This window comes from Meles meles, chromosome 7 (genome assembly GCF_922984935.1).
Source record: "Meles meles chromosome 7, mMelMel3.1 paternal haplotype, whole genome shotgun sequence".
NCBI classification, from domain to species: Eukaryota; Metazoa; Chordata; class Mammalia; order Carnivora; family Mustelidae; genus Meles; species Meles meles.
This window is the reverse complement of record NC_060072.1, coordinates 27,537,677-27,552,208: the sequence shown is the minus strand read 5'-3', so window position 1 is coordinate 27,552,208 and position 14,532 is coordinate 27,537,677. Positions and strand designations below refer to the sequence as shown.

The 14,532-nt window shown below is 35.7% G+C and overlaps 1 protein-coding gene across 2 annotated transcripts in view; it reads right to left on the bottom strand.

Moving 5' to 3' along the window:
* Positions 1-14,532, bottom strand: part of EEA1 (early endosome antigen 1) — a 124,702-nt gene that overhangs the window by 51,605 nt on the left and 58,565 nt on the right. For both annotated transcript variants that reach the window (XM_046012277.1, XM_046012278.1), the window contains one exon: positions 6,327-6,665. In XM_046012277.1, coding sequence (XP_045868233.1) covers positions 6,327-6,665 — 339 coding nt within the window. The remainder of the gene's footprint in view (positions 1-6,326; positions 6,666-14,532) is intronic.

The following is a 14,532-nucleotide window of genomic DNA, read 5'->3' as shown; positions in this document are numbered from 1 at the left end:
AGTATATATGTGAAAACCCACACGCACTCATTACCACCACGACCTATCTACTTTCTAAACAATGTTTTCTTTTTTACCAATATAAGTATAAATCTTAATTTTCAGGTATTTGGGGGAACCTAAGATTCAGCTGAATTTTAATCACATAAATTATGATGGATCACATAAAACTGAATAAACATCACAGTTTAGGGGCTTTTTGTTCTCTTAAACAAAAAAAAACAAACAAAAATATAGTGGACCAAAGGCTCTTGTTTGGACTTGAGTGTCAGAATCACTTGAGGAGCTTAAAACAGTAAAATAAAATTTAAAAATCTGGATGCTCAAGGCAGCTAGGTGGCTTAGTCAGTTAAGCTTCTGACTCTGGATCTCAGCACAGGTCTGTATCTCAGGGTCATGAGTCCAATTAAAAAAGAAAAAAATAAAAAGACAGTCAAGGTACACAGGCAGACCTATTCCACAGTATTTTTTTTTAAAATTTCATAGTGATTCCTGTTTTTTCATAATTATAAACCACCACAATTAACTTATTACATTTGGGTATTGAATGGAGCACAAAGCATTCCCAAATTCTCAAATTAGCACCTAATTTCTAAATAAAAGAGAAGAGTATTTTTGTTTAAATATTAGGTGTCCCTCATTCATTAACTTTAAAATTCCTACCCAATTAAAACTAAAGGAGAGATTTCCCCTGAAACTAAGTACTATCACTCTCTTAAATTCTTTATTTTCTTTCATACTACCAGAAACAGTAGTCAGTTTCTCTTGTGGGAGGGAGAAGTTTCAGTAAAAAAAGAAAAAAGTTTGTATTAATTTCAGATGAATAACTGCACAAGTGCTGGGAATATAGAACAAAAATGAGCTATATGATATTTTTAAAAGTTGCAAGACATTTGGCAAGGTTTATCCACTAAGAGTGTTCCTAAACACCAGGCTCATAATACATGCAAATGCAAGTACCTCAGCAAAATTAAAAATTAATAACAAACATTCTGTACAATCGCTTTCAATCAAAACTGTTCATTTTAAATGTAAAAATATTAACAACCTATAGTCTCTGTGTCATATTTATACTTATATGCACTACACTTACATTTTTTTCCATAAAAATTCATAGTTGGTCAGGATAAAGCAAAGTTCTTTTACTTTTTTTAAAGATTTTATTTATTTATTTGTCGGAGAGAAAGAGCACAAGCATAGGGATCAGCAGGCAGAGGGAGAAGCAGGCTCCCCACTGAGCGGTAGCCCAACACAGGCCTCTATCCCAGAACCCCGAGATCATGACCCGAGCTGAAGGCAGACGTTTAACTGACTGAGCCACCCAGGCGTCCTAGGATAAAACAAAATTCTATCAGAAAAGTGGACACCCACTATTTTCTTATGCTATGAAACAATCTGTGGCTATTAGAATACACTCTATCCTTAATAAAGAAAACCAAAGTTAATTTTTAAAGTAAAAAACATGTTTCCATCTAACTAAAACAAGAATCGGTACCAGTTAAAAAGAATGCATTTATTTTATTCTTGTCCTTAGCCAGCACTCTAATATCTTTCTCTTTTTTAACTTATTTTTCTTTTTTTTTTAAGATTTATTTATTTATTTGACAGAGAGAGAGAGAGAGAGAGAGCGCAAGCGCCCAAGTAAGCAGAAAGGCAGGCAGAGAGAGAGGGGGAAGCAAGCCCCCTGCCAAGCAGTGAGCCCGATGCGGGGGTCTATCCCAGGACCCTGAGACTTAACCCACTGAGCCACCCAAGTGCCCCTTTATTCCTCTTCTTAATATGCAGTGGATTAGCTCTACAAAGTAAATCCCAAACCTTCTCCTTGGTACTACAATAATTAGGCACAACCTTTATATGTAAAAGCAAATGAGGCCTTCAAGGTTAATTTGTATTTCAAACACCCAAATTGCGTGATCTCTTACAAACAGGCATCATCCATGTCTAGTTCTTAAACTTGCTGGATAAGAATCTCCGGCTTATGAAGAGACACAAACTCCAGTTATAAAATAAGTCACAGAGATGAAAAGTATAGCATAGCAAATGCGGTCAATAATACTGTAATAACAAGGTAGAGTGACAAATGGTGACTATACTCACTATGATAAGCATTCAGTAATGTACAGAATTGTCAAATCACTAGTTGTACACACACCAAAAAATAATACAGAAGAATCTCCTGATATCACTGTTATTGCACATATGATCAGACTCCGTCCATGTAAATTTAGATTTAATATTTTATCTAAATCCCAGAAACCCATGTTTTCCTAACAAGAATCAAATGATGTTCAGCTTCAGAAAACCTTAGATATCACTTGCCAAAAAGTAACACTTCAAAGAGCAGCAGTTTTCAAATTCAACTGAATGATATAATTACAGGGAAAACATCTGAATATGCCAGTGCCCAGGACAACACCAGAGATTATGATTTAATTGGACCAAGGGTGAGGCCTTCATACTGCTAATTTTTTTAATTTAAATTACATTTAAATTAATCTCCCCAGGTGATTCTGATGTGCAGACAAAACTAAGAACCAAGCAAATTAAAGAGAACTATTGCTCTGAAGGGTAGATTTACTAAAGGGATAAGAAAAAGGGATGTGTACTATAAATAACTTTGTCATTCAATACTATACAACTCCTGATAAATCCCTGATCTTTGATTTAAAAAAAAGAATCTCAAAAAAGGGTGTCTAAGGTTGGGAGCAGGCCAAAATTACTTAAACAATTATGTCTATACCATTTTAGAGTAAACATATTAAAGAAAAATAGGTTAAATCAAGAGTAAAAATAGTAAATGCTGGAATTATTAATAGAATGGTCTACCCTAAAATCACAATCATTTTGAGATATATAGTATATACTCTAGAGTAAATTCAGTTTGCACACCTATATACATAATTCTTTACTCATTACACTCCTAACAATATTTACTAAGTGCTAAGCCCTACCCTAAATGAAAATATTAACTAATTTAATTCTTATATGTATAGCCCTATGAATAAGATTCCATTATTACCCATATTAGAGATAAGCAAACAAGCCCAGGTTAAATACTGTGCCTAAGATCACACAGCTTGTAAGCCACAGAACTGGAACTTAGGCAGCTGGTTTCTAAATCCAATATGCTGGGGTGCCTGGGATAGTCAATCAGTTAAGTGTCTGCCTTGGGCTCAGGTCAGGATCCAGGGGGTCCAGGATCAAGTCCTAAGTCAGGCTCCTTGCTTAATGGGGAGTCTACTTCTCCCTCTCTCTCTCTGCCCTTCCCCCTTGCTTGTGCTTTCTCTTTTCTCTTGCAGATAAACAAAATCTTTACAATAAATAATTAAATCCACTGTGCTATTCAAGATGTATGTTAAATAAATTTTTAAAAATTAAAATGATGACCCCCTCCCCCTCTCCCAACCCCAGAGACTATGGACTCTGAAAAACAACCTGAGGGTTTTGAAGGGCCGGGGGTGGGAGGTTGGGGGAACCAGGTGGTGGGTAATAGGGAGGGCACGTATTGCATGGAGCACTGGGTGTTGTGCAAAAACAATGAATACTGTTACGCTGAAAAAAATAAATTAAAGAAAAAAACTGCAAATGAAAAAAAAATTAAAATGATGACACCCAATCTTTTCATTATGTAACATCATTATCTAAACATCTGTGGCTATTTTTAGAACTGCTCATAAACACAAATATGAAGGGGCACCTGGATGGCTCAGTGGGTTAAAGCCTCTGTCTTCAGCTCAGGTCATGATCTCAGGGTCCTGGGATCAAGCCCCGCATTGGGTTCTCTGCTCAGCGGGGAGCCTGTTTCCCCCTCTCTCTCTGCCTGCCTCTCTGCCTACTTGTGCTCTCTCTCTGTGTCAAATAAATAAATAAAATCTTAAAAAAAAAACCAAAAACACAAATATGAAGAATATACACTGCTGGGGCACCTGGGTGGCTCAGTGGGTTAAAGCCTCTGCCTTCAGCTCAGGTCATGATCCCAGGGTCCTAGGATCGAGCCCCACATCAGGCTCTCTGCTCAGCAGGGAGCCTGCTTCCTCCTCTCTCTCTGCCTGCCTCTCTGCCTACTTGTGATCTCTGTCAAATAAATAAATAAAATAGTAAAGAAAAAAAAAAAGAATATACACTGCTTTGTCTTTAAGTCCTTTGTTGACAGTTGCCACTATCTACTTTTGTCATCCCAAAATGGGTGCTAAGGATACAATGGAGAGCAAAACGAAACCAGTTCATGCCTACACTCTTTAAGGTTAGAAAAAAAGGTTAAAGGTGGGATTCACTTCCATCCTTCCAATAAATATTTGCTGAAAGGGATGCCTGGGTGCCTCAGTCGATTAAGCATCTGCCTATGGCTCAGGTCATGATCCCAGGGTCCTGGGATTGAGTACCACATTGAGCTCCTTGCTCCTTGGGGAGCCTGCTTCTCCCTCTGCCTGCTGCTCCCTCTGCTTGTGCACTCACTCGTTCACTCTCTCCGACAAAAATATAATAAAATATTTAAAAAATAATAAAATATTTGTTGAAAGTCCTAAGTATAGACATTGACAGAGTATAAAATAAAACCATTTTATGACAAATTTCTCACACTAAGGAGCTCACAGTCCAATGGGAATGGTAGACAATATACAAGTAAGAAAAAACTAATCAGGGGTGCCTGGGTGGCTCAGTGGGTTAATGCCTCTGCCTTCGGCTCAGGTCATGATCCCAGGGTCTTGGGATAGAGCCCCACGTCGGGCTCTCTGCTCAGCAGGGAGCCTGCTTCCCCTCCTCTCCCTCTGCCTGCCTCTCTGCCTACTTGTGATCTCTGTCTGTCAAATAAATAAAATCTTTAAAAAGAAAAATGAGTAAGACATTGTCTTTGCACCCAAAAAGTTCAGAATCTATGAAGAAAGACACATAAGTTATATGATAATATACTATACTGTGGCAAGTAAAACAATCAAAATATATATGTGCTTAAGCTACCTTTGGGGGGTCAGGGAGGGAGAAATGGCAATGGTCAGAAGACGATTACTAGAAAAGTGACAAGTGAAGTAATAAGTGCATTCATCAAAGAGAAGAGAAATAGGAAGAATATATCAAGCCAAGAAGACAGAAGGACTGATGCCATAAAAGCAAGTATCATAACAGCAATGTCCACAATAGTCAAACTGTGGAAGGAGCTGAGATGTCCTTCAACAGCTGAATGGATAAAGAAGATGTGGTCCATCTATACAATGGAATATTACACAGCCATCAGAAAGGATGAATACCAACCATTTGCATTGACCTGGATGGAACTGGAGGGGATTAAACTAAGTGAAATAAGTCAAGCAGAAAAAGAAAATTATCATATGGTTTCACTCATACGTGGAACACGAGGACATGGGTCATAAGGAATACAGCAGAGGACCACAGGGGAAGGGAGGAAAAACTGAACATGAAGAAACCAGAAAGGGAGAGAAGCCATGAGAGACTCTGGACTCCAGAAAACAAACTGAGGGTTACAAAGGGGAGGGAGGTGGGGCCATGGGGTAACCAGGTGATGGGTATTAAGGAGGGCACGTGTGGTGATGAGCACTGGGTGTTAAATACAACTAACGAATCACTGAACACTACACCAAAAACTTATGATATACTATATGCTGGCCAACTGAACATTAAAAAAAAGTGTCAGTACCATTTAAGTGAAAATAGTTGAATATTATAAAAAAAGTGACTAAAGATTTTAATATCCCCCAAATTTCCATTTTTCAACCGATTTATGTTACCTATAAAAAATAAGAACACAGAACTTAAATTTAAGTTAGATATTATTATAAAAATATAAAAATATTATTATAAAAATAATAGATATTATTATAAAAATATAATAGATATTATTATAAAAATAGATATTATAAAAATTATGACTAATTTGGCTTTTTCTTTTAAAATACAGATATTTTTATATTATTGGTTTAACCATAATTATATTTGGAAAATTAAGTAACAAAAAAAAGAGAAAAGATAAGAATTTCTAAAGAATAATCAACAATTTAAATCAATTACAATTAACTAATATATGTTGAGTACCTACCATTTGCCAGGTACCATCCTAAGCAATTTATAGGTATTAATTCATAAACACTTCACAACAATACTATATGATAGGTGCTAACATCTCTTTCTCATCAAGGAAAATTGAAGTGAGATTAAAGGAACTGAAATCTGACTCAAATTTGCCAATTATGAAAATTAAGAGTTAATTCTTTTAAATGACAATATTTTTTAATGAACTATATTATGATCAAGTAACTATCAAGCACACTAAGAAACCATAAATTATAATAAATAAAAGTAACATCTCTTACTTGATTGACTTCACTTTGGAGTTGTAACCCGTGCTGGTCTTTTTCTTCTCTCTGCTGTTGGAGCTGTTTAAACTCAGCCTTAAGATGCTGGTATTTGGTCTCCACTTCTGATAGTTCTTCTTTGAGCTTTTGTGTAGTTTCCCCCTTTTCACCTAGTTCTGCCTGTATTCTCTGCAGGGAGGTTTCAGATGCAGATAATCTTGACTGAAGCTGCTGACAATCTAAGTCTTTTTGATGAAGGCTTGCTTGTATATTCTTTTTACTCACACATTCTTCATTATGTTTCTCCTCTAACTGAGTAAACTCCAGTTCTTTCTTCAGCAACTTTTCAGACAAGTTCTGAAATATCAATGTAAAAATTTCCTTTGCTAATATTTATAATTATTCAATCTTTATAGTAGTATCAACAAAATTAGTCAAAATTGCAATATAAAAACAGTGAAAATACTCTATTAGCCAAAAAGGATTGAATTATTACATCCTAACTTATTTTATTATTGGCCCACTTCACTAAGTTCTACAAATGTAACTTAAGAATTACCAACAAAATTTTGACATAAAATGAAACAATGAAATCTAGTAGATTCTTCAGGGTATGGAACATATTTATATTCTCCCATCTGAATTAAATACTAAAACTACCTTCTATCATCAAAAGTTATTTTGAATAACAAAATACAATGGCAATTCTGATTTAGGGTGTTGTAATTTCATAGTTGATAAGAGCTTTAGCATAACAATACTGTTCACTGCTTTAGTATGCAGATTCATAATTCTTTATTTTTGCTCTTCTTGATAAAGACCATTTTTAAGAGTCATAAGTTTAAGATTAACTCGAATTTCTTTCTACCTGTGTAAAAACAGTGATTTAAAAATAATTTAACCTGTCTTACATTTTGTTATTTTACTCAATATTATCAAGTACAAAATATAAAAACGACACCTCCAATCAAAGATCTAGATCAACCAGCCTAATCAAATGTCAAAATCTGGTTTCAGATGAAAACTAGAATTGTTCCATACACATAACACATGGATCAGAACTCTGACTCAATTCTATAAGAAAGATAGCTAGGATAGGAAGCCATTATAAGCATCTAATGACTTAATCTGTGGACATTATATTCAATTTTTATATGCAGAGTGCTAGAAGGGGATAATACAGGACAATCAAAGCCTCTGGTCTTTAAACAGATTATAACCTAAATGAAACACACACATTTAAAAAAAAGTTTCTAAGAGGAAGTTAAAACATAATGAGGAAAATGAAGCAAAATTCATTTTTTAAGCAAAAATTAATTAATACAAAAACTCTCAGATTTAAGTGTATAATTTTTAAAAAAATAGAGCAAAGTCAGGTGGGGCTTACAATGACTTAAAAAGAAGTTTGAACTTAGTAAAGTGGTGAGAGGAGTTAAATAATATGTATGCATGAATCATGCCATGTCATTCAAAAAGACACAAAAATATAAAGACACAACAGAACGGAAAAACAAGCTGCACACAGGGAAGAGCAAACACTATTACCTCAAAGGAAGTAATAAGTCTAGCTGCCAAAGTGGGAAAGTTAGCCATAAAGGTTCTTGAACATTTGTCTGAGAAAAGGTACATTATTATAGGTTATCAAGCGCAAATATACTATCCTGAAAGATGCTTTAAGTATATGTAAGAGAGTGTGCTCGCTTCGGCAGCACATATACTAAAAAAAAAGTATATGTAAGAGAGACACTCAGAGCTGTCCTGCAACTTTTTTTTTTTAAGATTTTATTTATTTATTTATTTAACACAGAGAGATCACTAGTAGATAGAGAGGCAGGCACAGAGAGAGAGAAGAAAGCAGGCTCCCCGCCGAGCAGAGAGCCCGATGTGGGACTCGATCCCAGGACCCCGAGATCATGACCTGAGCTGAAGGCAGCGGCTTAACCCACTGAGCCACCCAGGTGCCCCTGTCCTGCAACTTTTTAAAGAATATTCTAAGTTACTGAATTTCATGAATGCCACCATGCTCAAATATACTAAGAACTGAGCAGGACACAATTTTAAAACATGCTGTAAAAACTTAAGCCTAGTAATGAGTTAATGAGTCTTCTTTTCCAAGGCTTAGAGTGTGACCAAGTATCCCCATCAGTTTACACACAGATGACCCCCCAGACAACTTCAACATTTAAGAAATAAGGTATATAACAACTACATATTATTTAAAATTTCCTTGTCCTAAAACATGAATCAAAATTCCCCTGGCTTTATGGCACAAATGAGAAATAATTAAATTTTCTTTAAAAGAACCTAAACCACTTTCTTTCTCTTTAAAAGACTTAATCCACTCACACTACATACAGAAGGCTAACTGTATTTAGTATTATAAATTTTCATTCTTATTATGGTCTTCCCATGAAATCTGAAGCAAAATAGTATAGTGAATACACGGGGTTTTGAAGATTAACTTAAGGACAGTTCGAGTCACTACAAAAAATAATAATTGTGCTTTCACTTTTCCATAATAATTCTTACAACAAAATATGAAAAACATTATCATCCCACTCTCTGGATGAAGAAGCAAAAGCCTGAAAGAACCTGATATGACTTGGCCAAATGGCAGAGTCATGTATTATGATTCCAAGTCCAATAAATTTTCACAACACAATTTAGAAACAGTGAGTCAATTCATGCTCCCCCAAAAATACCTTATTCAAGTTTAAATTCTAAAATGATTGTGAGGGGGCACCTGAATGGCTCAGTCAGTTCAGGGTCCAACCATTCGTTTTGGCTCACATCATAATCTCAGGGTCGTGGAATCAAGCCCTGTGTCAAGCTCTGTGCTGGGCATGGAGCCTGCTTAAGAGTCTCTCCCTCCCTCTCTCTCTGTCCCTCCCCTTCTCCCGCTCTCTCAAAAATAAATAAATTATTTTTTTTTAATTATTGTTAAGCCTAACTCATAACATAATTATCATTTGGGTAAGCAAAATTCCTTCCTTCCAAATGTCCAGTCCTTTTGATTTCCTCACCCACTGTTCGTTCAACAGATTATCTTACAGAGACAATTTCCCTGTATCAGAATTGTTACTTGCCCAGGTAATAAGAATGAATGCAAAAAGATAGCATTTTTTTAATGCTTGCTAGCTTACTAAGTAGTTTCAGGGATCTCATCTTATTTGTTCTCCAAAAGAGCTTGGTGAGAAAGAACAAACTCAACTACTTACTATAGCTTTCCAACATCTCATATTCTTTTGTGCTCTCACATGTTCCCATGCCTTTTGCATATCTAGCCCTCAAAATGAATTGCCATTAACCCTGCTGCCATATGAAATGTTTCTTAGCATCCCTGAAAACTAAGCTAAAAAGTTATGTCTTCTACAAAAGTTTTTCCTGATTTACTAGGCAGTAAGTCAGGAAAACTTCCACCTTGACCTTGACCCAACCCTGTGCCACACTTAGCAAATACAAACAAAAACAACAAACACTGACTGAGGTACTTACAAATATCTATTAATTTATTTAAGATACACATCACTCCTAAGAGGCAAATGGGCCTAAGCCTAAGAGGCAAGTATCTCTTAGCAGAAGAGGAAAAAAACTTGGGAGAAGCTATCACAATCAGTCAGTGGCAAAGCTGGGACTTCGACATGACTTTGACCACTGTACTACACTGTTCCTCAGTACGCCACTTTGCAAGACAGTAATAATACACAGCAACAGAACCTCTAGCCTATCTGGCTCTTGCTTTGGACTGTGAGCACCTTAACACTAGCACTGTTCGAAAGGGAAAAGTAATAAAGGGTGAAAAAGGGGTGAGAGGTGAAATCCAAAAAATAACTCAGTCTCTTACAATGACCTATATTAGTAGCTTTAAATAAACAATTGATCTGCTCAGAATTTATATTGAGTTGCAGAATTGCGTTTAGAGTACAATTCTTATTAGAAGCTAAGAAGGAAGTTTCTTCAAAACCCCCCTTTTAATTTTTCAAAAAACAGTAATTACAAAACACTGTAAAATGCTGAAGATTTTGACATTAGCACAAAAGCAATTATTTTTGCCATTCATTATGCATTGAAATATTATCAATCCATCTTGATGCTGCTGTGGCCCACAAAAATTGCTCAAGGCATTTTATGTAATGGCCTTCATAAGACCATATGCAAAGATTTCCAAATTCAAAACACATGGATATCACTACTGTCAACAATTATGGTTTGCCAAGGACATAGGGTGAGGAGAGGTGGGAGAGGCAGATAGCAAGGATAAGAAAAGGATGCATGTCTGTGCTTACTTTAACTGGTAAGAAAATCCTAAACAAAAAGTCTTACACTTATGTAAGGATTATTAAGATTAGTAGAAGATTCTATTATTCCCTAATCAATAATATTCCAGTCTTACCACACTAAATCATCTTGATTCTATATATTATTCATCAAATAACCATAATACTTCCTCTAATAATGTGTGTGTGTGTGTGTGTGTGTACATATATACAATCTGTGCTTCATTAACTGGCTACACATTTCAGGCTATCCATGTCAAATCATGCCCTTTATTAATCATTTAATGTTTTAAAATTACATAATAAATAACACTGATCATAAATATCCACATCATGTACATATCCCAGTCAATTTACAAAAAGTAGAATGTCATCCCTAATCTCAAAGAAATTAAAAATCACACTGAGGGACAAAGATAAAACTATACTGTATGTAAATGTTTTCTACATTATAGCTTGACAAGAGAAAAAAGGTGGAGGGAGGGTAGACAGGTATGTTTCATAAGCCAGAGAAAAAGATCAAGTCAACATCAAGAACTGACAGAGAGGGGCACCTGGGTGGCTCATTGGGTTAAGCGTCTGCCTTTGGCTCAGGTTATGATCCCTGGGTGCTAGGATCGAGTCCCATATCTGGCTCATAGCTCAGGCAGAGAGCATACTTCTCCCTCCTCCCTGCTATTGCTCTCTCTCTATCTCTGTCTCTCTCTCTCTCTCAAACAAATAAAATCTTTAAAAAAAAAAAAACTGACAGAGAAATCGACAACAATGAACAGGTATAAATGCTTCAGAAAATTATTTGAGGTAACCTACTAAATTTGAACATGCGTGTAGCCTACAGCCCAGCAATTTCACTTGGGAGTATATAACAGAAATTCTTGCACAAATGCATGAGATTTGTATATGAATGTTCATAGCTGCAATATCTGTAATAGCAAGGAGAAATGAAATCTTTGTGAAAGAGTAGGAAGTATGCATAGATCAATTCTGGATACCAAAGAATAATATAATTGTCACACTGAAGAGCATTAATGGTATTGAATTACAAGCTAAGCCAGTTCCTTTTTTTTTTTTTTTTTTTTTTCATGAAATACCATTTTTACTATAAAGAAAAACAGACACACTGTGATTATTCAGACGTGGATAGAAAAAGAACCTGTCACTTAAAAGAAGAGAACTGATACTATTTGTTTCCAATAATAAAATTTGAGCTTTCAAATGAAGCTTAGACTTTTAGAAAACTTGTATCCATCATCATGAGCTTGACACTTTCTCATACTTGTCTATTCTGAGATTGATGGTGATATTGACAAATGATACTGTTTTTATATTGTACAATGAAATCTGTCAACATTTGGAAGATCTGTACAACCAATATTTTCCACATGATTAATGCATGATGTTATAAAATCATGCACAGGAAAGATCTACTCAAAAGGCAAGAAAAACTAATAAATTTAAAGTTACAAGTATAAAAAAGTTCTGATATGGTTTCAGATTCTCCATTGTAACTAACTATTGAGAAACTATGCCTTATCTAGTCTTGTTATAGAATCAAATAAAAATAGCTATAATTATCTGGAAAGGTTAAGATATTCCTCCTTTTTCCAACTACAGATCTGTATGAGACTGAATTTTTTTCACACCCTTCAACCATAAACAATAGATGAAATGTAAAAGCACATATGAGAATCCATATGTTAATATTAAGCTAGACATTAAAGAGGTTTACAAAATATAAAATATCACCACTATTTTTTGTTTTGAAAAAATAGTCATTTTTCATAAGAAATGGTATTTATGTTAATATTTAATAATGTTTTTAAAACAAATACATACATTTTTAAAATTTTTGTTTTAATCTCTGGGGTTCCTGGGTGGCTCAGTGGGTTAAAGCCTCTGCCTTCGGCTCAGGTCATGATCCCAGGATCTTGGGATCCAGCCCCACATCATGCCGAGCATGCTCGGCAGCGAGCCTGCTTCCCTCTCTCTCTCTGCCTGCCTCTCTGCCTACTTGTGATCTCTGTCAAATAAATAAAATCTTTAAAAAAAAATTTGTTTTAATCTCTAATATACCTAGTACCCATAGATATACTCCAAAAAAATAAAACCTCTTTGGGGTCCATAACAATTTTGAGAATATATAGCATTTCTGAGAGGAAGAGGTTTGAGAACTATTAACCAATGTCACAAGCAAAAAATACCCTAAAACTTTATAGGTTAAAATTGTATCTGTTATCTCATACAACTTCTGAGGGTCAGGAATCCAGAAACAGCTTAGCTGGTGGTTCTACGTTAGGGTTTCTAATGACATCGTAGTAAGCCGTGAGCCAGAGCTATAGTCTCTGACGACTTCATAAGAACTGGAGGAACTGCTCCAAGCTCATTCACCTGGCTATTGGTAGGATGCTCGATATTTACAGCCAATTATACTTGTCTCTTTTTCCCCCTCTACCATGTTCTTTTCTTTGGTTTTTCCCATGTTATAGCTCAACAAAATATTAGGTTCAACTCATTAAGAAGTAAAGCCCAACAAATTCACCATACTGTTCAATAAAAGGGTTTAATGACTCCCTGCTCCTCCACCACCAAAAAAGTAAAGACATGGAAGAAAAGTACTAACAATTATCTCCCTGTCCCCAAAACTAAGGAAAGCTACAGCAGTCCAAACAGTGTAGTACTGGCATAAAGACAGACATACAGACCAATGGTATAAGCAGAGAGAGCCCATAAAAAAACACTCACACACGGTCAAATCGTTTTTAACAAGGGTATCAAGAGCATAGAAAAGGAGAGTCTTTTCAACAAAGGGTACAGGAGAAAGTATCCATAAAAGAATGAAACTAAATGCTTACCTTATGCTATTAAAATGAATCAAAGACCAAAACGTAAGACCTAAAACTATATAACTATTAGAAGAAAACACAGAGGAAAAGCTTCATGGGATTGGATTTGGCAATGATTTCTTAAATATGACACCAAAAGCAAAAAGAGATAAACTGGATTACATCAAATAAAAAAACTGGTGCATCAAAAGTATGACTGTAATTTATAATAAAAAATATACATTGGGTTTTATCGCCATTTCTGGAAGAGCTCCAAAAACGCTTGGAATTTCCTAAGTGATAAGAGCAACGAAAATGTCTTTTGCTTATGCATAACAAGCCCCTTTCAACCACCAATGAGTTTATGTTTATGAGGTGATTTTTTTAGAAAGACCCTAAGGTTGGGGGCTGGTTGCCATAGCAATCAACCGGGATTAAAGGGTTAGAACTTTCAACCAGATCCCCCATCAACATCCCCCCCTCCCCCACCCACCAACACCACTTCAGGGAGGGGAGAGGAGCTGGAGGTTGAGTTAATCACCAATGGCCAATAATTTATCAATCATGCCTATGTAAGGAGGCCTCTTTAAAAACTCAAAGGATTAAGGTATGGAGAGATTCTAAGTTGGTGAACATACATAGAAAGCACCCAGAGAGAGCATAGAAGCTCCATGCCTTTTCCCACACAACTTACCCTATGGATCTCGTCCATCTGGCTGCTCTTGAATTATAATCTTTTAAAATAAACCAGTAATCTGATAAGTAAAATGTTTTCCTGTGTTTGTGAAATACTCTAGCAAATTAATCAAATCTAAGGTAAGGGTTGTGGGAGCCTCCTATTTATAGTCATTTAGTACAAAGTACAGGTAATAACCGGACTTTCAATTGGTTATGGCAGGGGGTGGGAGGGGTGCAGGAACAGTCTTCTGGGACTAATCCCTTAAACTGTGGAATCTGATACTATCTCCAAGTAAATAGTGTCAGAATTGTTACACTGTATGATACCAGCTGGTGTCACACAACTGTTGATGTGAGGAACATACATCCAGTGTCAGAAGTAAAGGTGTAGTAAGGTATTGAGAGCACAGGAGACAAACAGGAGTGTTTTTCCTTTACATACAATAA